Raw genomic sequence first — 21,542 nt, 5'->3', positions numbered from 1 at the left:
AAAGCTGCAAGACTGGCAGTACTTCCCCTCACCTTCACTATGGTTTTCCAAGGGGTGTGATTTTTATTTTTTTTTTTCCCCCCAGAATGTATGGGTTTTGTGGCATTTGGCCACATGACAATTTCAGAATGGGTTTCTGCAGTAGGAAAGGTAGCCCCTTTCTCGATAGAGCAGAGGAAGGGGGTTCACTCTTACCCTTTTCAGAGCATTCTTACCTTGTGTAGTAAGGTCAGGATAGTGGCCGTAACTACTGAAGTACACTTTTGTTTCATAGCAATGAGAAAGCTTCTGGTTTCAACTAGCATACTGACATCATATAGCTATTACCAAAAAAAAGACAACACATGGTTAAAATTAAATTCTAAGCCTTCAACTTCTATTGTCATTTATAGCCTAATAGGAGGTACTATAATAATTGTATTTTCAGATTTAATTAAGTCTTATAAAGATCTCTTTAGATAGAAAAAGGACTTCTGTTTCCAAATGCTTTTGAACTGAGGGGTGTTTCTTGAATATTCTACTTACAACTTTTCCCATACTAATCAGTGACAAAACAACATGAAAGAACATTGTAAACCATTATTAGCATTTATTTTATTCCTGGCCTCTCTGTAGAGACTAGTTTAGTTCTGAACATACTTTGCAAAGAGAAACAGAGGACTATGAAAAATAGGGAAGAAACTCCCAGCTCCTTTCACAAAATGACTCAACACCTGATCAAGTGGTAGTAATTTTTAAAAAGGTCATGGCAACAGCTTCTCCCATACCTGTCGAGTTCTTATATAACTACTCTAAACTTGGTAATAGTTGGCAGACTGATAAGATTTACTCTCAGTGAAGTTCAGCATCATCCTTTGCCTTACCTTTTCACTCAGGGACAAATCCATGGTATTTGATACACCATGCTGAAGACAGGATCCAAATGAGCAGAAAATTAGCCGCAAAGCTAGCTCGCACTGGCTGCACTCCGTGAGGTTCTGCAGTGCTGCACAGATGGGATTTCGAGCTGGCTGCAGAAGGTTCTGTCCTGATATATTTCAAAAACAAACAACCCCAGAAAATAATGAGTGTATTTATATTAAGCATATTGTTCTTGGAATTACTATCAGGGCAGTTGATCTTTTTCTTTATTAAATTTATGACACAAAACCAACTTTAATTTCCTTTGAAACCTTACATTTTTGGGACTTTTAATTTAATACAGACTCCCATTTTAGTTTAAAAACCAGAAATATGTCATCATCTTGGAAAGGTTCTAATGGATCCTAGTGAATAGCGGCAGAACTCCTGTACTGAAGTGCAGGCTTTGACAACATACTCAAGCTTGCATGGCTGAATGGTAGCAATTACCATCCAAATTGGTGTCTTCTGTGCTGAACCAAGTTATACCCCTAGAATATGGGTTTAAGTGGAACATCTAGGCACCTATTTAAAAAATTATGAGTTAGTCATGCTTGCGTAGGTTTCATTTAAACCTGATGCTTTCTAGTGGTCTGGTTTTAGTGTGGTGAATCTGCCATCATGATACCTTTAATAAATGCACAGTTTGCCAGGCTCGTAGAGTCCAAAGGATACAGCTTGTTCTCTGAAAAACAGACAAATACACATCAGCATTGTGCCAAGATCTCAGCAACACTATGAAGCCTGAAAGTACCTTAAAAATATTCCACTTCAGGGACAGTACATAAAATATAGACACACAAACTCTAAGAGCCAGGACTGCTCTAATTTTAACCCTGCCTAATCAGAAATTATCTTCTAGGAGGGAATATCTCTTCAGATGCACAAAGGAATACAAACCAATATTTTTCAGTAACTACTTTGTGTGTAAATTCCTTTATTTTGATGAGACAGTCAACATAAATGCTTCATCTGTGAAGGTAATAAATATCTTCAGGTCAATCGAATAAGCATATCATTTATGGGTAGATTTAGCACTGGGCAACAGTATTCGGAACTATACGCTTTTTAATACACCAATGACATGTTAGGAAAGAAAGCATTTACATAACTATTAAAAATAAATAATTCTAAAATATTTAGTGCTTCTTTTAGAGAGCTGGAAGTGTCTTTTTCAGCACCTAAAACATTGTAGAGTTCTATTTATAATAGTTGAAAATTTGAAAAAGTTGTGTGTATCTACAATAGTATGTAATACAGGGACAATAATTTTAGAATAAGCTGAAATTCATCTTGATAAATTCCTGTCTCCATCAGTGGCTACCTAGTATCTAGTGGCTACCTAGAAGTATCTAGTATCTAGTACCTAGTCCTAGATATCTAGTGGATATCTAGAAGATATCTAGAGAAGATCATTAGAACAAGTTTATAGTAACACTTCTCCAGAGCATTCTTCATGTCTTCAGGTATTTGTCATTCAGATTGTTCCTGAACCAGAACAAAACCCAAAGTCATCTTTACGTTCTATCCCCCCCAATGGGTAGTTCTTCCATGAGTTTGTCTAATTGAGATTTCTGCAGTGATAATTTCCACATAAGTGCTGAATTATATTCCTGGAGAAAAATTGATACATAATACAGATTTTAAAATTGACTCAATGTTCAGGAAAGTGAGTTTACCACAGACAGGCAGGAGAGAAGAAATAGTTTCATATGCAACTGGAAGAGCTATCTGTGGATCAAGAACTATCCCGTCTTCATTAAAGAAGTCATCATAAGTCCACTCTTCATAAGGATCTTTATCTCCTCCAAAAGGTGTTGTCTAAATAAGAACAGTAAGAGGTACACACAATAAAAAGAGCAGCAAATAAGTCTACTAACAAACCAAATGTTGCAAGAGATTCCAGTCTTCGAATATAGGAACAGAACATGACTTTCCATCTGAAAATGGATTCTACTGTACTGCTTTTTGTTAAATGGGCGGTAGCATTAAATACATTTCCTACTTAGAGTAGCCACATTTCCTTTAATGTTGCAGTTAGTTGTACAGCCAAAATGCATTCTTAATTAATTTAGTGGAATCTTTCATGAACATTTTTGGCCATATATTACAAGCAAACATGTTTCAAATGGATCATTTTTCTAGAAAAATAACATTCTGTGCATAAATATGCTTGCCTGGCCACTTTGATCTATTCCATTCAAACTCTAAGAGTCCATTCATTTCAAGTGGCCTAAAGCACTACTTGACCTGAACAAAAAACAAAGATGCTATTCAAGAACTTGATCCATCTTAACGTTTTACAAAACTGTTGGAAATGCCCTCACATGATAAATGCATTTAAAAATCAAACCCTTCCTGCCATATCTTACCTATTTTAAAAAAGAAAAAAAAAAAAAAGCAAGCTTTTTTTAAAGTCAGCCTCTATGCTCTCTAGCAGTCCTGGCAGCAGCCATTAATAAAATCTCCAATATTTTCAGTCACATTAGCAGGATTTATTACACATAAGTGGAGAATGCTACCTGTGGCACATCTGCACTGCTTTTAGTACTCAAATCAGTTTACTCTTTATGCTGAAGTACACATGTATTCAGGGAAATTTTTATTTCTAGAGCTATGTGGGGTTTTTCTGTTGTTGTTTGCTTTTTAAACAAGCTGATTAAATATTGCTGGAGAAATGGGAGGAAAAAAAAAATGTATGTACAGTGAACACTATTCAGTCAAGATATTACATACATTAAAAAAAAAAATTAAGTTAGCAGAAAATACCTTTGCTGTAAATCCATAGTTTTCTATTTGGCACTGTCTGTAAATTTCCTTAGCAGCCAAAGTATATTTACATAGTTCCAGAGAATCTAGTAGTAAATCTGTAGAAATATTAAGATCATTAGCATACTATAAATGGAAGGTTCATATGGCCTATTAAAAGGAAACAATTTTTTGTAGCACCTGTTTTTACAGAGGCATATATAGAAATACACTTTGTTTTCATCTTTATTAAATACTGTTTGGAAAGTTGAATTCCCAACATGAAGACAAATAAATAATAGCAATTACCTGGACTACACACCGTAGCTGCTTGGCAAGCCATTTCATAGATCACTTCTGGAAGATTCATATCATTAGGAGTGATCATAGCAACATCATCTGCCAACATATGACAAAGCCTTTGACACGCTAAAAACAGCAGCTTCCCTGTTTCTTCATTAGAGTGATTTTCATAGAACTCCCTATTAAAAAAATAGATGTTAAAAATTAAAGAAATATAGTCCTTAGGGCTTTTACTTAAGGCCACTTTCTGTTCTAATTATTTAATTCTCTTTTACTTATTTCAGCTATATGACTCACTACAACTCAAACTTCTGTGAAGGAAGTGAAAAAATATAATGGAGCGTACCTTAGAGATATATATACTGAAGCACATAGGACATGTTGATAATAAAAATATATATTTAACATTTTCATCTGATCTCTTTAGAGGGGAGGTGGTAGTAAGTTTATATTATGTGACAACATAAGCAGAGACCAGCTAGAAACCATGACATGGTACGTACAGTCAGTGTACAGTAGTTTTCTTCTCTCTGTATGAGCCAGGGATCTCTCATAATGGTTATTTAATATGGTGCCTTACTTTTCTCACACTATAAAAGTGCAGGGAATCTTTTTCTTAGTAATCACGTCGTGGCAAAAACCAATGGCAGTTTTCAGACAACAACCTAACTCTACACTCAATGTTGCATAGAAGCATATTGCTTAAACACTCATTTTTAGAAAAAAAAAAACAAAACCAACCCAAAACTAAAACAAAAAAACCAACCCCCCCCTTCCCTTTGGCTCTACACCTGCTTCTGCAAAGTATCAGAAATTGTACAGAAAAATCCCATTAAAATTTATAAACTTGAAAATCTCTGCAGTTTTACCTGCATATTTTTACAGCATCCTCAACTTTTCCAGCATCTAGTGCTCTCAAGGCGAGTTTTTCTCCCAGTTCTTGCTCTGACCTTTCCAGGAGCAAAGCCAGCCTATACAACCTTGATTCAGTAGAACGCTTCCTGGTTTTACCATCTTCTGATTTATGATTCTTTGTCTGCACTTTTCTAGACTTTGACAGAGATGTGGCAGTTTCATAAGCTCTTATGTGGTTCTCAAGAAGATTAGACATCAGTGAAGGATTCCTAAATTCTTCAACTGAAAGAAAGGTATCAAAATCTTCCTGCAACAAAAAAAAACCCAGATTATATATTTGAATACATGTAACCTCCTTTAAAGGTGTTTGGTTTGGGTTTTTTGTTAAAGTGTTTTTATTTTCTGTTTCATTCTTAGAAGAGGAATACTTTCAGTACATAGTTGACTTCACTAGTTTCTACTAATTACTGATTTATGTAATAAATTAGAGAATTTCACTGGGCAGTAGGTAAACAAATTAAAAAAAACCCTGAAGGATATTCCATACTCAAATGCTGTATTAAATAACTTAAATTTACAAACCATAATAAGATCTTAATAAATTATTACAACATTGTATCATGAAATCTTTGAAGTGTTAGCAATTACAGCTTTTGGGAGAGTATCTAATTTTTTGGTTTAAATGGACAACTAGGTTCTAGTAATTGGGAACTTTCCCACACACTATTTAAATTGCTAATTAGCCTTAGAATCTCTCTGAAGTCAATAAAGACAAGCTTTGCACATAAGTTGTAAACACAATTAATTTTTAATATCATCCATGTTATAAGAACAATTGGAATAACTACAGTAAATCAAAAGCAGTTTGAACCTATAAAAATACCTACCTGCAGGGCAGCAAGTGTTTCAAACATTTTTAGGTTTGCTTTACATTCATCTTTCTTCAGAGGATTGTCTGTTGGAGGAGAAAAACAATTACTTTCTGACTCCATTTACAAACAAAAATGTAAGATTTTTAAAGTTGGAGCTTACCTTTTTGAATGCTGAACTGGAATTTAAGGATTTCCACGAGTGTCTTAGTCATAAACATTTGTGTTTTGTGCTGCAGGAAAGGAAGAGGTTAATTTTTTTTTTTTGGTCAAAATGTTGCCAGTAACAGACAGTGACCCACAGGCTTCCACTCTATTAAAACACTATGCAGTGCTCTACATGTCTTAAGCAACAATTACCGAGTCTAAGATACAACCAGTTGAAAAGCAAGGGAACAGAAAGTTATTGTACATATGCATCCTTTAGAGAAACACCAAATATTTTATAGCTGTAGTATGTATGCACTCCACAGTCTGCTAGTTCTCACAGGAGTTGTGAAAATATCCACACTTCTCCCTTTGTTCTGCCTTCCCTTGTCCAGAATAACTCCCTAAAACAACGATTAACAAAAATTCTCCTCTGTGCTTGCAAGACAGTAAGGTGTACTGTCAACTGTGAAGCTTCAGCCACTTTGGTGCCTGCCAAAGCCACACATAGTTTTTAAAAAGAACTTTTACAAACAGCTAAAGAACTGGAAAATATGTAGGACTAGAGGTATAATAAGGCAGTGGAATTTATAAATTATTAATTGAATTCAGCTAGCCATGCCACTGTGTGGAGATGCCTTTAAAAGTACACAAAATAACTGTATAGTATACAGAATCAGAACAAACGAGATGGAAGAGGCTTCAAGAGGTTACCTAGTCCAACCTCTTGCTCAAAGCAGGACCAGTTCATCATCGCCTTTTGCTGGAAGACAGTTTTTACATTTGCACGTTCTACCTTTTTTTTAAGCATCTGGGTAAGAATAGTATTTAGAATAATTCGTGCACACACTTTATGATGTGAAATGACTTGGTACCTCTTCAGAATCATCTGTTTTATTCTGTAACACCAGCGTTCCCCATAGAGTCAATCTCTCTGCAACTTTCTCAGCTTCAGCAAGAGTCAGAGATTTTAACAAAGTCAGAGATTCCTCTCCCTGAAGAGACGTTTAAAAAAAAAAAAAAAAAGTAAACGAGAAATAATCAAAAGGTCATTTTCTTTTGGAAAAGCAAAGCTATATGTCCTTGCCTTGATACAATGGTTGCATGATGGCCAATTGGGTAAAAGTAATCTGCTGATGAACTTGAAATATCTTTATAAAATCCATTTACTATGACATGACTTCCTTAAACTCCCTGAATAGTTTTTGCTAAATCTATGAGGCTTTCAGTAAAAAAAACTATGTGCTTACCCACTAAGGGTTATAACAGGCAAATTAAAATGCAGATTTTTTTATTGGCAATTATGCAGCATTTTAAAAACAGTATGATTATCAAGAATACCATGTGTTAATAAGGCAGAACAAATGTTAACATGAGAAACACTGTTTTTCAGGGGAGTTAATTTGATTCCTTCAATCAAAAAGTCTCCTTTTCTTCAGGTCAAAGAGATACCAATAACATACCCAGAGACAACCAAAGGGTATAAAGATAATCACACCTACTATAATGTAGCAAGCAAAGTTAAACATTTCTAGTTAGGATATCAGTATAATTTAAAGATAACTTCAGGGTTTTTTGCAAAACTAGGACTTGAAATTATCTTGGAATAAAACTTCATAATAATAGATGATAGTATCGCAAGACAAACATTCAGGTGCTCCCAATGAAAAAAGGGGCAGGGCTGTACCCATGTGGGGTATCATTGCATTAGAAGAAAGCATTTCTCAAAAGAGATATTTTTTTTTAATTTTTGTTGGCAAGAAAGCAACTTGCCCAAAACCAACTCTAGCAAAAACAGTATGTGAAAATATGTAGACTTCAATCCTAAACTTGTCTTGTATGTTGTGGGTCATAATTTTCATTGTTTTTTTGCCACAAATGAAGGATGGCTCATGATGTTTAAAACTCTGACAAGTCTCATTTTCAGTGTTGAGCATAGGCAGTTATGTGTACAATTAATTATTTTAAAATAAAATTTATATGTAAACCATGTGTAAGATTTCAGCACGTAGTACACCTTGCCAGTTTTTAAAATAGGCTCCAGTGTCTTTAAATTCTGAGATCAACATGAAGCAGTTTAGTACCCTTTCTTTATCAATCAGGTCTATCATCCTCAGAACATAGACTTCCACAGTGGGCAACATGTATGCTGCTACAATTTTCAAAGCATCCTCCAAGGAAGTAGGGGTATCTTGTTTAAGAATGTATTTCACTAGCCTCTGTAAAAAAGAAAACAGATAATGGACTTTAGTTTGTTGATGTAGAGAATAACAAAGGAAGTAATTTACACACACTTCTGCATTGTAATCATACTGCTTGTACCAAACAAGTTACCTATAAGCTTAAAACTTGACTAACACATAACTGGGAGAAGATAGACCTTGGGGAAGAGAATCATCTGGGAACTCTCAAAATTCAGGGGATTAATCTGGCTTCACAGGATGACAAAAAACTTTCTCAGAAATACTCACGTTTCCCCCCTACTAAAGAGAGTGTGCTATAAAATAAAAGTATGTATTAAAAAAAATTGCTAAATATTGTTCACTGTGACCTTAGGAGAAATTGGATCTGAAATCTTGAGAGGATTTGGCCTTCCATTTTGTTAGTTTCTTCTTTTCTTTCCCACCTCCCTTACAGAAAGCATTATATGATCAATGCTCTGCTAATTAGGTTGAGCTAAGATAATCCACTAATTCTTTAAAAAAGAGTGGGCTTTCAGGAAAAAACATGTCCCAACAGGACAAGAAAAATGGATACTGATAACAAGTGGGAGGTACCAGTTGCTAAGATTTTTTGAAAAGTCTGGCTTCTAATACCCCGTGAAAATACACACATGTAACTGTAGGGGGTTTTGTTTAATGGAATTAAGAGTAATGCTGATCACTTACCATTATCATCTGCTTGTCCTTTAAAAGATTAGTATCTCTTATCCCATAGGCTCGTAAAAGCTTCTTCATCTCCATCAGCCGGTAACTTTCCTGCAGTAGCTTTACTCTATGGACAAATTAAGACTATTAATTCATTTGCTACCTATAGCTATGTGATTTAATCATCATACTACATTAGATACACAGTATTCCCCTGCCTGCCCCCCCCCATTCTAATTGAAAGTACACATAAAACTGAGGTGTCAACTGTAGATTTTGCCTTACTTGACATGATTCATTTCCAAATGCTGTTTTACCAGTTGCTCCACTGCTGCACTCCATGGTACCATAGCACCATGCATTATCTGTAGAACTGCATCAAATTTCAGCTATAAAAAGAACATAAAGAGCTTACTTTTCCAAATAATTACAAGGTAATCTCTTGAAGTATTGTTCACGTGTGATTGATTCTGAAACTACAAACAAGGAGGGGCTGGTGGGGAGTGTGAAGCTCAAGGGCAGTCTTGGCTGTAGTGACCATGAAACGGTGGGAGTTCAAGATGGTGGACCTTAGAGCAGACTCTGACCTCTTCAGGGATCTGCTTTGTAGAGGACCATGGCATAAAGCCCTGGAGGGAAGAGGGGCCCAAGAAAGCTGGTTAAAATTCAAGGATCACCTCATCCAAGCTCAGGAGCAATGCATCCTGACAAAGAGGAGTTCAGATAAGAATGCCAGGAGTAACAATGCATGGGTGAACAAGGAGCCCCTGGACAAGCTCAAAGATAAAAAGGAAGCCTGCAGAGGGTGGAAGCAAGGACAGGCAGCCTGGGAGGAATACAGAGAAACTGTCTGAGCAGTCAGGGATCAGGTTTAGGAAGGCCAAAGCTCTGATAGAATTAAATCTGGCCAGGGACATCAAGGGCAACAAGAAAAGCTTCTATAGGTACGTCAGTGATAAAAGGAAGACTAGGAAAAATGTGGGCCCTCTCTGGAAGGAAATGGGAGACCTGGTTATGAAAGTTATGGAGAAAGCTGAGGTACTCAATGACTTTTTTTCTGTCTTCAGTGGAAAGTGCTCCAGCCACACTGCCCAAGATGGGCTGCACCCAGAGCAGTGTGGCCAGTAGGTGAAGGGAGGGGATTCTCCCCTTCTATTCCACTCTTGTGAGACCCCCCCCTGCAGTGCTGTGTCCAGCTCTGGGGGCACCAACAGCAGAAGGACACGGACGTGCTCAAGCAGAGCCAGAGGAGGCTTGAGACTAGATAATCTTTAAAATCCCTTCCAACCCAAACCATTCTGATTCATTTAGACATTTATTTTCTGGCCCTACCTCTACTTGCATCAGAAGTGTTTGTTACCATAATATGATATGCCAAGTTAGGTTAGAAAATGCTTATAGTAATTTATGATGCTGTAGACCTTGAGTTTCATACATATTAAAATCGGTGAGTTTTCCATTTGATGACATCAAAACTACAATGAAATTGTCAAGCAAAGAACATCACATGGGAGAAGATAACTAAAACAGAATAAAAAGACAGCATACTACTTGTTCTTTCCCATACCACTCATGTAAAAATGTACTCATGCTTATGTAAAAATTATGTTCCATTCTGAACTGACGTATTAGAGCCACTTGATGCCCATTTTGTTAAATATACTTACATCTGTATCGGAGATGCAGTCAATGACAGCTATTGCCTTTGCCTCCCATGCAGTTTCAAATACTGAAGTAGACCGTGTACGACAACGTTCTAGCAAATCCTGTTTATTTTGATAAAGATTATTAAGATATTTGAATTCAGAAAAGATCTTAATAGCTTATAAACAAAAATTACAAGTTTTTTTGACATTAAGGGACAGATTTGGCGATCTTGCCTTGTATCTGTAAATACTTTATTACTGAAATAGTAACTATCAATAAGTTCATTGAGAGGACTAAGCTAATCTTAAAGCTGGTCCTAAAATTCAAGGGTAAATAAAAATGGTCATCAGATTTGTTTTCTGCTTGCTCATATTTAAATAGCTTTCTTGAAAAGAAAGAAAACATGGATACCTTTATATACTGTAGGAGAAGTTCATCCTTTTGTAGGTTATGTTCACACAGGTAGGGTTTTATAAACTTCTCCAAAATGGAGGCAACAAGTTCTGGTGCCAAAATTTTATCAAACATGCGAAACACAATAGTATTTGCATTTTCCTAGGCAGCAAGTGGAACAATGCCATGTTAGAACATCACACGTTAGTACCTGATCCTTTACATCTCTAATAAGTAATTCAACATCCAGTGTCCATTGAAATCATTTGAATGATTTCAGTAACTAGCATCCTTCTTTAGCTCAAATAAAAGCTTTCTTTTACAAAGCCCCTTCTTGTTCAGTTGTACTTCGAATTTCTCTGTTGCTCGTGTTTGCTCCACAATATATCACCTGTAATGAACTGCAAATCATGGAGTTTAAGCTTTACCTTCTCATAGTATCTTGTCACATTATATATTTATATCCACAGTTGAAACAAAATTTATTACAAACACAACATATCAAATAGTCTTAGCAGCTTATGAACACAAGTTTAACCAACCAATCCACCAGGATTCCTCTTCTGTCTGATTTTACATCACATGCTACAAGGTTTTTTTTCCTTTCTCAGAACAATCCACTATTCAAAAGCACTTTTTGAAGCATCTGCAGAATTACCTTTTCAAAATCACAGAGTGCCAGCCTGCAGTTGTATTTTCTGTACAGCTTTATCAGTTCTTGTAAATCATTTACCAGCTTCTTTAACCTACGTACCTCTTCACAGTCACCGCATCTCTGAAACAGTGTTTAGAAGTGAAATGTTAGAAGACTTGCTACAATCTTCAAGACTGTTAAGTGTTGTCATAAACAGGAAAAAACAAATTATTCTCCACGTCTCTGGTATAAGACAAGGGTAGTTGACTTACAATGCAGCCAGGAAGATTCTGGTAAGAATTAAAAGAGTATTTCTAAATATAAAGACAGTGATGCACTAGTAGATCCTGCACAGGGAAGAGGGATGAGCATTTCATTCACTGAAAGCCTTAAGGACAGGTAAGATGAACAGCTAGGAACAATGTACCTACAGCTGACGTTTTCACTGGAGTCAGAACCCTGTTTTTCTTGTGATTTTCCAAGAAACCTCACAAACAATTTTTGATGGCATGCGCTCTTGAAGATTTTATAAATATACATGTTGAACTGTTTGTTACCTTTATATGGCATGCAACAAAGAAAATCAAGCACATGTGGAAATGGGGGACTTAGAGTGAATTATCTTCTTTCCATTATGCACTGCGAACATGGGATTCAGCAGTTTAAGAAAGGAGATCTAACATAGAATGTCAATGTTCCCAATTATTAACATGCACAGCTGGTTAGGTTTGAGCTTTTTTGAAGCTCCACATTCATACTACCACTTTTATGGATGCTGCTATACCTAGGATATATAGCACACACAGTTTATTTGTGTTTGCATAAATTCAGTACTCATAACCTTAGAGCTAGCTGATTTTTAATACCTGTTTTCTCCAGGCCATAACACACAGCGAATCGCAATTAATCTCTAAAAATTTCGACAGAGGTGAGACATGTTTCTAATTTAAGTTCATACGGAGTATCTTTACTGAACTGTTTAAGGGTATTAATCTTGCACTGACTTTTTTTTTTTTTTTTAATTTAAATCTTTAAACCCAAGAAGATTGGAATTCCATTCCTTCCTTTCATGGAATTAAGTCAGTCTTCACCAAAACCAATAGTGACATAATTATTATCCATTCCAACTCTAGCACAGAGCATACGTTCTGAAGTCTTTTAGTAGCAAATCCTTGTATTTGCCACATTTCTTACCAAAGGAGTCCACTGGTTAAAAGATGTCAGTCCTATTTCACCTTGATTTCTACTTGTAAAAAAAACCTCTGCCATTTGGAGTCCATTTTCTGGCCAGTTTGCCTGTCCAAAAGAATTGATATTAGCAAACTATATTATACATATAGAAATACAAGACATGCAAAGTGTCTGCAGCATGACCTACCTTATCAGTTAATTCAAGGTTTCGAGCACCTTGTTCCAGCCATTTTGCTAATATTTTCTGAAAAAAAAAAAAGTCATAAGTAGAGTTATACTATCTATCAAAGCAAATTTGCCATTAGAAATTTGTTTTAAAATATATTACTTAAAATATAAACTGTAGGGAAAAGAATCCCTTTGAAAGACAGAGGAACGAGGTTCTGACATTCAAAACCAAAACTCTGTAGGTCTGACTATAAAACTATCTTAGCCTGAGAAAATTACATTTTGCATTTATTAAGTTGGTCTTACCTGTCCGTTTGGCACGACTCTTCTTAAGAAAGGGATCACAACATTTTTAAGCCACAAACACAGTTCCTTCAGAGGAACAGTGAAATGGATGGCATTAAGCAAGTTCTCCAGCATTTTCTCATCAAAGCTGCTTTCAAAATCTGCCTAAAATATTAAAGCAGAACAGTTACAGATACTTGGAGTATATGTTTATCTGATACTTTGTAAAGCTGTTTCACTAACAGGAAGCAGCAATAGATTCCACAAATACAGAGAGAAAATATTAGTAATCATGAACAGGAATTAAAAAAACGTCTATCTCCCTGTTCAGAAAAACTAGAGCTTGGCCATCTTAAACAAGACCTAACTGAAGCAATTTCTTTGCAAATTATGGTGGCAGGATCATGTTCTATTACTTTAGGACCTGGAAGTCCTGCACTAGAGAATATAGTAGCCCATAGCCACTATTATGAATGTGTCATTCAGAGTAAGGAGTCCATGTGATTATTTTTAAAGGATTTTAAGGTAGTCAGCAAATGTCCATTTAAAGATTCTGAGAACTGTGCTTGCAAGAAAGTAAATGTACAATTATAACCAGCACAGAATAAATCTAAGAACAGTCATCTTCAAACCTAGAACTATCCATTCTGACATCAGAAATACCAGCTTATTCCCAAATCAGTAAGATGTTCAGCCTTCTCAGGAGCTAGGCGAACAGGTAATCATTATGATAACAGCTGAGATTCTGCCATAGACCTTCTTTGAGGAGATGTAACCACATTGGTCTGAATCTGTTAGAGAAGGCTGGAAAATTTAAGACTTGACATCCTCCACACATACCAAAGAGATGCCTATGCCATCTCACCTGATGCCTAAGCCAGAGGTACTGTGCACAAGATAAATTTCCTCCTTCTAGCTCAAGAAGGATGTTCTTGAAAATGTCTTTGTTATTCAAGAATTCTGTCCAAGCAATACCACTAGAAGCGAGAAGAGGAAAAGAAACTGTAATTGTTAATATGTCAATATTAAAGGACTTGTGGGGGGGAGAACCTCAAACCTTTTCTAGACAGTACTCTGTGATGTAAGAGACAACATCAGTGCTAGATTGTGTGTGACTAAAATCATACCCCCTCCTATATATGTTAAACAAACAAGCAAAAAAATCCATACAAGATAGCACATGTGCAACAGATAATATATGTTTTCAACATAGAAGATGGGAAACTTCAGGAAGAGAAGGGTCTAAAGTTTAATGAACTCGAATTAAAAAAAAAATAATCTTACTTTCAATGGCACATACTTAACATTTAGAGTTAAATTTACTTTAAATATTAACAAACAGAAACAAACCTGAATTTCTCTAGTCCAAAAGCTCCATAAAAAGTTGTAAGCCTTGCCTGAGCTCTCAATACCTGAATGCAGACAAGAGATTTAAGGTCAATATCTGGCTTGCCAAACAATGGTACTACATGGTTAGAATAACTATCACAGCAAGGAATGATGGAGAAAAGTACAGACTTTTCAAGAACTTCTGTTAATTACATACATAAGTTTGTTTAATAAAGTATTAATCCAAAATTTCAATTGTGTAAATACTTTACACTGATTCTCCTTGAAGGTGAATGAGAACTGTTCAATATACAAGACTAAATAAGAAAATTAAATACGTAAAACACTTAAGAAAAGCACTTCTTCCTTAGATTTCTGGAGCATCTGAAAAATAATCTTTCTGACTGAAAGAATTGCTTATTTCTGAAACCTGTCGTTACTGTGGTTCTCTTTCATATTATAAAATATAATCTTGTTTAGACTTTTTAAAAGTTTGACAGGAGTAGTTTTTAAAATCCTACATCACAATTGTTTATCATATGATACTGTGGGACCAAGTAGTTTGTCCTCACCTCAATTATGGATACTGGAGCCCCATCAGATGATGGAGCAGTGGTTCTATCATCTTTCTTCAAGATCTGAAACAAAGACATGAAAAGGTTTATCTGACAATTCAGTATATGTAGAACATGCCAGACACTGCTACGAATTTAATAAAGACACAAGCAAAAACTTACTACCTCTGTAAACTGGAGTTTTTATTTTATAATGTTAAGAGTCTCACTGGATTTCTACATGTATGCAGGATCAGACAGACAACCTATCTCTCTGATTCTGTTTGATAAGGCAGGAAAGACTAAAAGAATGAAAAGAAAAAAGGTGACATATTTGGAGCTTTCAGTCCTCAAATTAATATTTAAAAGGTACTTAAAAAGACTACTGCTCAAACCCAAAAACCTGCTTTCTATGCGAAAATAAAACTATAAGCTCTTTTTTGCCCTTAAGCAATTACAAGAACAATGTTGGAACAGGCCTTGCTTCTTTTTCATGTTTGGTGATGTCTCTTATAATGCATTCACTTTTTGAATGACTGTAACTGAAGATGTCCCCCCTCTCAATTTCTACAAAGCCATGTAATAGTTAAACAGATAAAACCCCTTACTCTGAGTTTAGCATAGTTCAGCATTTCTTGAGTGGTTTCATACAGTGGCCATGGAGCGTTTATGCAGTAATCCACAACAAATTGGCTATCCTGTTGGCAAAAGGAAACAACTGAATTTAATTCCAAGCTCCTTCATAATTTTAATCACTTTGTTTGAGAGAGTAGAAATAAAAACATACCTGAATTTTTTGCAAAGTTTCTTTGGTTTCATTGACAAGATCCAGCCAGACTTCATGATCATAACTCCCAACAGAAGCTGAATCTAGTTTCTCTAATATAGTGTTTGCTTTTACTTTGTATACAAGCTGTTTATAAAAAAAATACCAGTTTTCTATTTGATGCAATTAAGTTTTAAGCAGTCTTCAACTGAAAAACTACACTTCCACTCACGATGTTTCTCAGATAAAGTGTGTGTATATACATTGAATGATTTCATTACAGAAATGGATTTCCAATTAATCTCTAACAATTGTGGTATCTTTTGATCTCACCAGCTAAGCCATTTTTTTTAATTTAAAAAAACAAAACAAAAAGCAGAGGAAACGTTAAAATGGCGTTATTTTAATAAATCAATTAACGAAGCCAGACTATTTGTTAATAAAGGCATGTGAAATTTCTGTTTATTTTTTTTTTTAGCAACACTGTTTCCCTGCTACTTAAAGGGGCAGATGTGCCTTCTGATCCAGGCAGCACTTATTTTGACCAGAAGATGTACTTCTGCATCGCTTCCCATTGCGAAGCTCATTAATTATTGTAAATAAAAACATAGCTCACCATGTAGTTGTCTAATATTGAATCAGCTTTCAAGTATAGTGAGTTGTTTCATAAGGTAACATTCCACTATATTTGTAACATTTTTAATGGACTATAGGGCAAGAACCTTACTCATATTAATTAATCTCCAAATGTCTTTTATCAAGAACAGACAACTTACCTCAACGTCTAGTCCAAACTGAATAGCAAAATTCTCTGCTTCAGTGAATTTGTGTTTGTGAAGTAAGCGACTTAGTCTAGGGGTGAAATATATTGAAGTAATATACTTTAAGTTACAAACCACAGATAAAAAAATAGAATAATAAAAGAGTGTTTCATGGAAACTAGTACCTATTTTCTGGCAAGGCTTCGGTTAAACTCCTCATCACAACAATAGACACTGGGCCTTCAGAGGGTCTGAGGACGAGAGGGAACTATGTGAGTTTATCAGCTGTGAAACAGCTGTATGTAGAAGTAATTTGCCATTTTTATATAATAATGATCTAGTAAGAAACAAAACATTATCTTACATCTGATGTCTTTCATGAATTCCTTCCAAGAAGTAAATTGTATCCTGTAGCATGCAATAACAGAAATCATTAGGTGGTAAGGGAAATCAGTCATAAGATTGTGCATTACATGTTTCTTAATCTAGAAGCAAACCACTGCTTTTCTCTCAGATGAATTTGTTTTTTTAAAATGCTTATCATGTTATTGCCTAAATAGTTTCCACCATCTAAAATTTCTGAGGGCCTTAACTGAAACAGCCTGAAACCACTCTGCTATCACAGCTGAATAACCATCAGTACACTCTCCACCCGAGTCAATCATCATCTCAAAATGACACACTTTCATTTTGCCCAAGCAGGTCACACTGTGTTCATCTTCACATCTCTTAGAACCTGATCTCCGTGCTACATTCCACACAGGCAATACACCTTGGCATTTCCCACATTGACTTTATCATCTCAGATCAAAGCAAAGGGATGTTATAGCCATTATTTTCTTCACTACGTAGCTGCATATATGATCTTTTCTGCCAAGTTGCTTCATACAAGGCAAGCCATTTCATCACCTCTGCATACTGTTGCATGGCAGATCCAGAGCTTACTGCATTCATTTTCACATTTCCAATGAGGAGCTACTGCTTAGACTTCTGACTTGGAATCCTCTCACATACCCACTCCACCAGTCTTTATAACATTACTAATTCATAAAGGTCTTGCCATTTTTGGACCTTCTTTTGTTAAAGTCTTTATAAGGAAGCAGTTTAAACAGTAAAAGAAGTAGTTCTCTCATCTGAACTTAAATAAATCCCAAATAAATCCAGAGCATTCTTCTCTGCTAAGAGAATTTAAAACTTCATAGAGCTTTGAGCTGTAACAGCAGCAAGAACAACTGGCAGTAGTATTAAACATTGTAATAGACCTGGGTCTAGAATTAAACTATTCAGTTTGCTATATATTGTATCTTTTTCTCCATCCTTTGGGGACATCGTTTAATCTTTCTTTGCACAGCTCCTGCAGTTTCTAGCACAAGATGGTTTTAATCTAACAAGAATAACTCTTTAATAATTGTATATATTAAGACAACTATATTTCTTCAAAGAACAACAACAACAAAAAAATAATCTAAACATACTGTGCCAATCCCACTTTGAACAAGTGAAGAAACAGTAGATACTTCCAGAGAATAGAGCAGTTGCATAGTGGGCAATGCAAAAACCATTAGACTTCTCATCTATTAAAAAAAAAAAAAAAAAGTTAACCAAACAACAAGTCAGAATTTTTTTTCCTCATACACTGGTGACAGAGTGATGTTTGCAGGATCATTTCTGGATTCTCATGGAGTTAGATGGAAGACAGTATTTTTATAAGTTTTTATGAAAAAGCAGACCTCTACAATTTGAGAAAGTTTAATGAAGTTTTAGATGTCACCTCTATATATAGGCCTATTATATGTAATTATACAGGTTTAATTTTTAAAATTATATAATGTTTATCCTGGGGTTCTATTTCAGTTAACTCCACTGACTGTGCACAGAGGTAGAAACTGTACACGGAGCAGATACTGCTCTAAAGACATCTGTGAAGGTGTTTAAGACAATAGTAAACTTCACTGCTCTCTCCTATCTGTCTACTATTAAAAACAAACAAACCAACCCCAAACAATCCATAAAAAACCCAAAGAGCAGGGCATCTTGCCCTGGTCACCACCATAAGACATCAGATTGTCCCTCACTCACTATATCCTAATATATAGGTGGTCACATTTGTATTTTGACTTTGAGTTCCTGAGAATTCCGTTTGCTCAAAATCCATTCTTTTTTCTGTGAGTGACTGCATAACATTTGAGGAACAGATCACAGAGAGAGAGGTTATACCTGTTTGTTATCCGGTATTGTCATGACTATCAGTTTAACATTGGCAAGCCTTTGACTACAGAACAAGAGAAAAAAGCAAAATACAATCTATAAGTCTTATTTAAAACTGTGAAATATTCTTGCTTCTGAATTTTTGAAATTTTAGTTTTTCAAACATGGTACAATCTAAAATCCTACGGCACACTCAAAAATAACAATGTTTTACCATGTAGAGGACATACATTTAACTTTTTTAAGCATTTCAGGTGGTTCTGATTATTTTTTTAAACTAGCACAGAGCCATGGAAAGAGCCAAGAGTCTTGTCTTCTAATCTTAATGGCCATTAATTTTTTTTTTTTGCATTTTAACCAGTACACACATCTGCAGATTTTGGCTTCTCCATCTGTAGAATGAAGAACTTACTGTTTATCTGAAAGACTAGCTTTTCTATAACATCAAACTTGTAAGCCATATTATACACCTTGTTTTAGACAAGCATTTTCTAAATGATATGGGTTACCTGCAAGATTCCTTAGCAGTAACACCAGATAAACCAAGAAAAAGCAGAAAACACCAAGGTTTTATTTCTACAACACAGGCCTAAGGATACCTACAGTCCAACAATGTTGTCCTACTAACTAGAAGGTTTTCAAAGATTTCTAAACATTCACCAGCACAGAAAATCAAGTGTTTGTGGCACACTTGCTGTAACAACAGACAACTCCCTTTTTAGAACTGGTGCTATAACGCTTTACTTACCATACAACTGGAGAAGAATCTGACTCTGTACTTAGAAGAAAGTCTTCAATATGTATTAAAGGCCAATCCCAAATTAGAGTAAGAGAAAAAACATCCCACATGCTTAAAATATTCTAGATTAAAAAAACAAAAAACAAAACCAGATATGGATTTCATATTTTCTTCACATAAGACAGTTTTTGTCTTGTTTTGAGCAGAATATGAACACATTCCATAGCTTAAATAATGACTAGGAGCAGGATTAAAAAACCACAGTAAGATCAAGATCCTCTGTAAATATATGCATGTTCACTTTACAGAAACATATTTTAAAGGTATTACTTTAAAAAAATATTTATAAGCTGGTTCAAGAATGCTGTAAAATGAAGACTAAACTAAATCATTACACATACCTCTGTATCTAAAACAAACAGCAGATTGTCAAGAACTTGAAGTTTTGCTGCATCTAAAAAATATCCATAGTTACATAAATTTATTATTTTTCTTAGAAAATGTATTTGAAGCAAAAACGCATTAAAATGTACAATCAAGCATTGGAAACCTACAGTTGTTTAACCTCATGGACCTTCCTAGGACTGTGAAAAGTTTAGCTTAAACAGAATTGTGATTTATATATCCAAATTAAACCCAACAATTTTTGAAGCATGCACCTTTACCAGAAGTTTTTCCATTCGGTATACACGTATTTACTAAAAATAATGAAATAACTGAAAATGTCTTAGTATTTTCTGCAGTTAAATATGAATTCTACACTTGTCTAGTTAAAGAAAAAAAACTATCTTCGTTACCTGTGATTAGACTTGAATCAGCAAAGCTTCGAACAGACACCAGGTTGTTGGTAGTGTCTACCTCCCATTTGGAAAGCACATAATCACCTTTACCCTATTAGTAAAGGCAGAGTAAAGTGGGGTTATACATCAGAAATTTGGCCATTGACAGGTGTTCTTCCACAATTGTTCTTCAGTTTCAAAAGCTGCAAAACTAACTTAAACTTTATTCCCGGTAAATATCAATGTTCAGAAAAATACATTTAATTTTTATTGTAGCCTTTTTCCTTTCTTCTTTCAAGACTGGCCTTTACTACAGTAATTGTTACAGTCAGCAATCCTCAAACATTTTTGGCTCTTCTAAAAACATGCCATATTTCAAAACATCCACTTTCCATTCTCATGGAACATAAAACCTGAATGAAACTGAATCTACTAAGAAAAACTGCATTGAATTCAAGAAGCTTCAGTCAATGAACTCAGAAAACTTGTTTCTAGTCCGAAACAACATTTCAAAATATGTCTATATTTTAATTTTTATTAGTTCCTGTACTTAATTCATGCTTAAGGGCTTTGTTCATTTGGGACCTTATTTGTTACTTTGGCAAGCCTTTGTTGAATGTAAGCCTGAATGGAAGACTCTTGCTAACTCTGGCTTTGTCTCTGAGATCAAGGATGAGACTAAAACTAGACTAGCTTGTACAGGCTAGGAACCACAGTGATTTACTAAGGTCATGTGACCAGAGTGAAAATATTTTTCCCCCATCCATCATAACAGAGCAAGTTGTGAAATTACAATAGTTATTTCCTTACAAGAAAGGCTATGGATAGACAGCACAACTGATAACCTTTAAATTTACAGTGAAGGAAATGAAAGACAAGAAGTCTTAGTGCAAAAAGTTTATCTTCTTTTTCAACCAGCTAGAGACAAATTTTGTTGTAGATCAGAAAACACCACCACTGCTCATATAACAATAGTTACAGATTCTTAGTACTCACCCCAATTATTAAATGGATTTTGTTCATGGAGTTACTGATCACAAAATTCTGACAGCCAAGGCTGTGATACTCTTTTGTGGACATGAAAGCTGTCTTTATCTGTCCTTGCAACTTGTGAGGGTGGAAGATGAAGGCAAGGCAAACAAAAGGGAAAGAAAAAAAAATAGTTTATACAGTCAGTGGATAAAACCTTGAACTGCTGACTTCGCCATGTACCAAAAAAGTAATAATCACAAATATGAGTTGTAACAATATACTGAGAAGTAATGAACTGTACAAAGTTGTGTTACAAACTCTGCACTCAACCCATGTTACAAGTTAGCAAGTTATTTCTTACTTTCTTTGCCGTAATCATATCCATCTTGTCAATTGCTACATTAAAAAAAAAAAAAAAAAAAAAAAA

General features: G+C 35.2%; 1 protein-coding gene across 1 annotated transcript in view; it reads right to left on the bottom strand.

Moving 5' to 3' along the window:
* Nucleotides 1-21,542, bottom strand: part of KNTC1 (kinetochore associated 1) — a 42,470-nt gene that overhangs the window by 17,369 nt on the left and 3,559 nt on the right. The window contains exons 6-39 of the mRNA XM_026859797.1: nucleotides 21,477-21,511; nucleotides 21,140-21,250; nucleotides 20,162-20,255; nucleotides 19,766-19,818; nucleotides 19,374-19,486; nucleotides 18,635-18,689; nucleotides 17,893-17,991; nucleotides 16,782-16,825; nucleotides 16,603-16,668; nucleotides 16,433-16,508; nucleotides 15,678-15,803; nucleotides 15,499-15,588; nucleotides 14,909-14,974; nucleotides 14,358-14,419; nucleotides 13,873-13,984; nucleotides 13,029-13,172; nucleotides 12,742-12,798; nucleotides 12,558-12,659; nucleotides 11,388-11,504; nucleotides 10,748-10,891; nucleotides 10,357-10,455; nucleotides 8,975-9,078; nucleotides 8,711-8,816; nucleotides 7,907-8,041; nucleotides 6,698-6,817; nucleotides 5,839-5,908; nucleotides 5,694-5,761; nucleotides 4,821-5,113; nucleotides 3,958-4,130; nucleotides 3,670-3,767; nucleotides 2,580-2,721; nucleotides 1,529-1,585; nucleotides 864-1,027; nucleotides 216-320 (exon numbers count right to left, since the gene is read on the bottom strand). Coding sequence (XP_026715598.1) covers nucleotides 216-320; nucleotides 864-1,027; nucleotides 1,529-1,585; nucleotides 2,580-2,721; nucleotides 3,670-3,767; nucleotides 3,958-4,130; nucleotides 4,821-5,113; nucleotides 5,694-5,761; nucleotides 5,839-5,908; nucleotides 6,698-6,817; nucleotides 7,907-8,041; nucleotides 8,711-8,816; nucleotides 8,975-9,078; nucleotides 10,357-10,455; nucleotides 10,748-10,891; nucleotides 11,388-11,504; nucleotides 12,558-12,659; nucleotides 12,742-12,798; nucleotides 13,029-13,172; nucleotides 13,873-13,984; nucleotides 14,358-14,419; nucleotides 14,909-14,974; nucleotides 15,499-15,588; nucleotides 15,678-15,803; nucleotides 16,433-16,508; nucleotides 16,603-16,668; nucleotides 16,782-16,825; nucleotides 17,893-17,991; nucleotides 18,635-18,689; nucleotides 19,374-19,486; nucleotides 19,766-19,818; nucleotides 20,162-20,255; nucleotides 21,140-21,250; nucleotides 21,477-21,511 — 3,500 coding nt within the window. The remainder of the gene's footprint in view (nucleotides 1-215; nucleotides 321-863; nucleotides 1,028-1,528; nucleotides 1,586-2,579; nucleotides 2,722-3,669; nucleotides 3,768-3,957; nucleotides 4,131-4,820; nucleotides 5,114-5,693; nucleotides 5,762-5,838; nucleotides 5,909-6,697; nucleotides 6,818-7,906; nucleotides 8,042-8,710; nucleotides 8,817-8,974; nucleotides 9,079-10,356; nucleotides 10,456-10,747; nucleotides 10,892-11,387; nucleotides 11,505-12,557; nucleotides 12,660-12,741; nucleotides 12,799-13,028; nucleotides 13,173-13,872; nucleotides 13,985-14,357; nucleotides 14,420-14,908; nucleotides 14,975-15,498; nucleotides 15,589-15,677; nucleotides 15,804-16,432; nucleotides 16,509-16,602; nucleotides 16,669-16,781; nucleotides 16,826-17,892; nucleotides 17,992-18,634; nucleotides 18,690-19,373; nucleotides 19,487-19,765; nucleotides 19,819-20,161; nucleotides 20,256-21,139; nucleotides 21,251-21,476; nucleotides 21,512-21,542) is intronic.

Source organism: Athene cunicularia, assembly GCF_003259725.1.
Source record: "Athene cunicularia isolate RWA chromosome 15 unlocalized genomic scaffold, athCun1 chr15_part1, whole genome shotgun sequence".
Classification (NCBI taxonomy): domain Eukaryota; kingdom Metazoa; phylum Chordata; class Aves; order Strigiformes; family Strigidae; genus Athene; species Athene cunicularia.
This window is presented reverse-complemented; position numbering and strand designations above follow the sequence as displayed.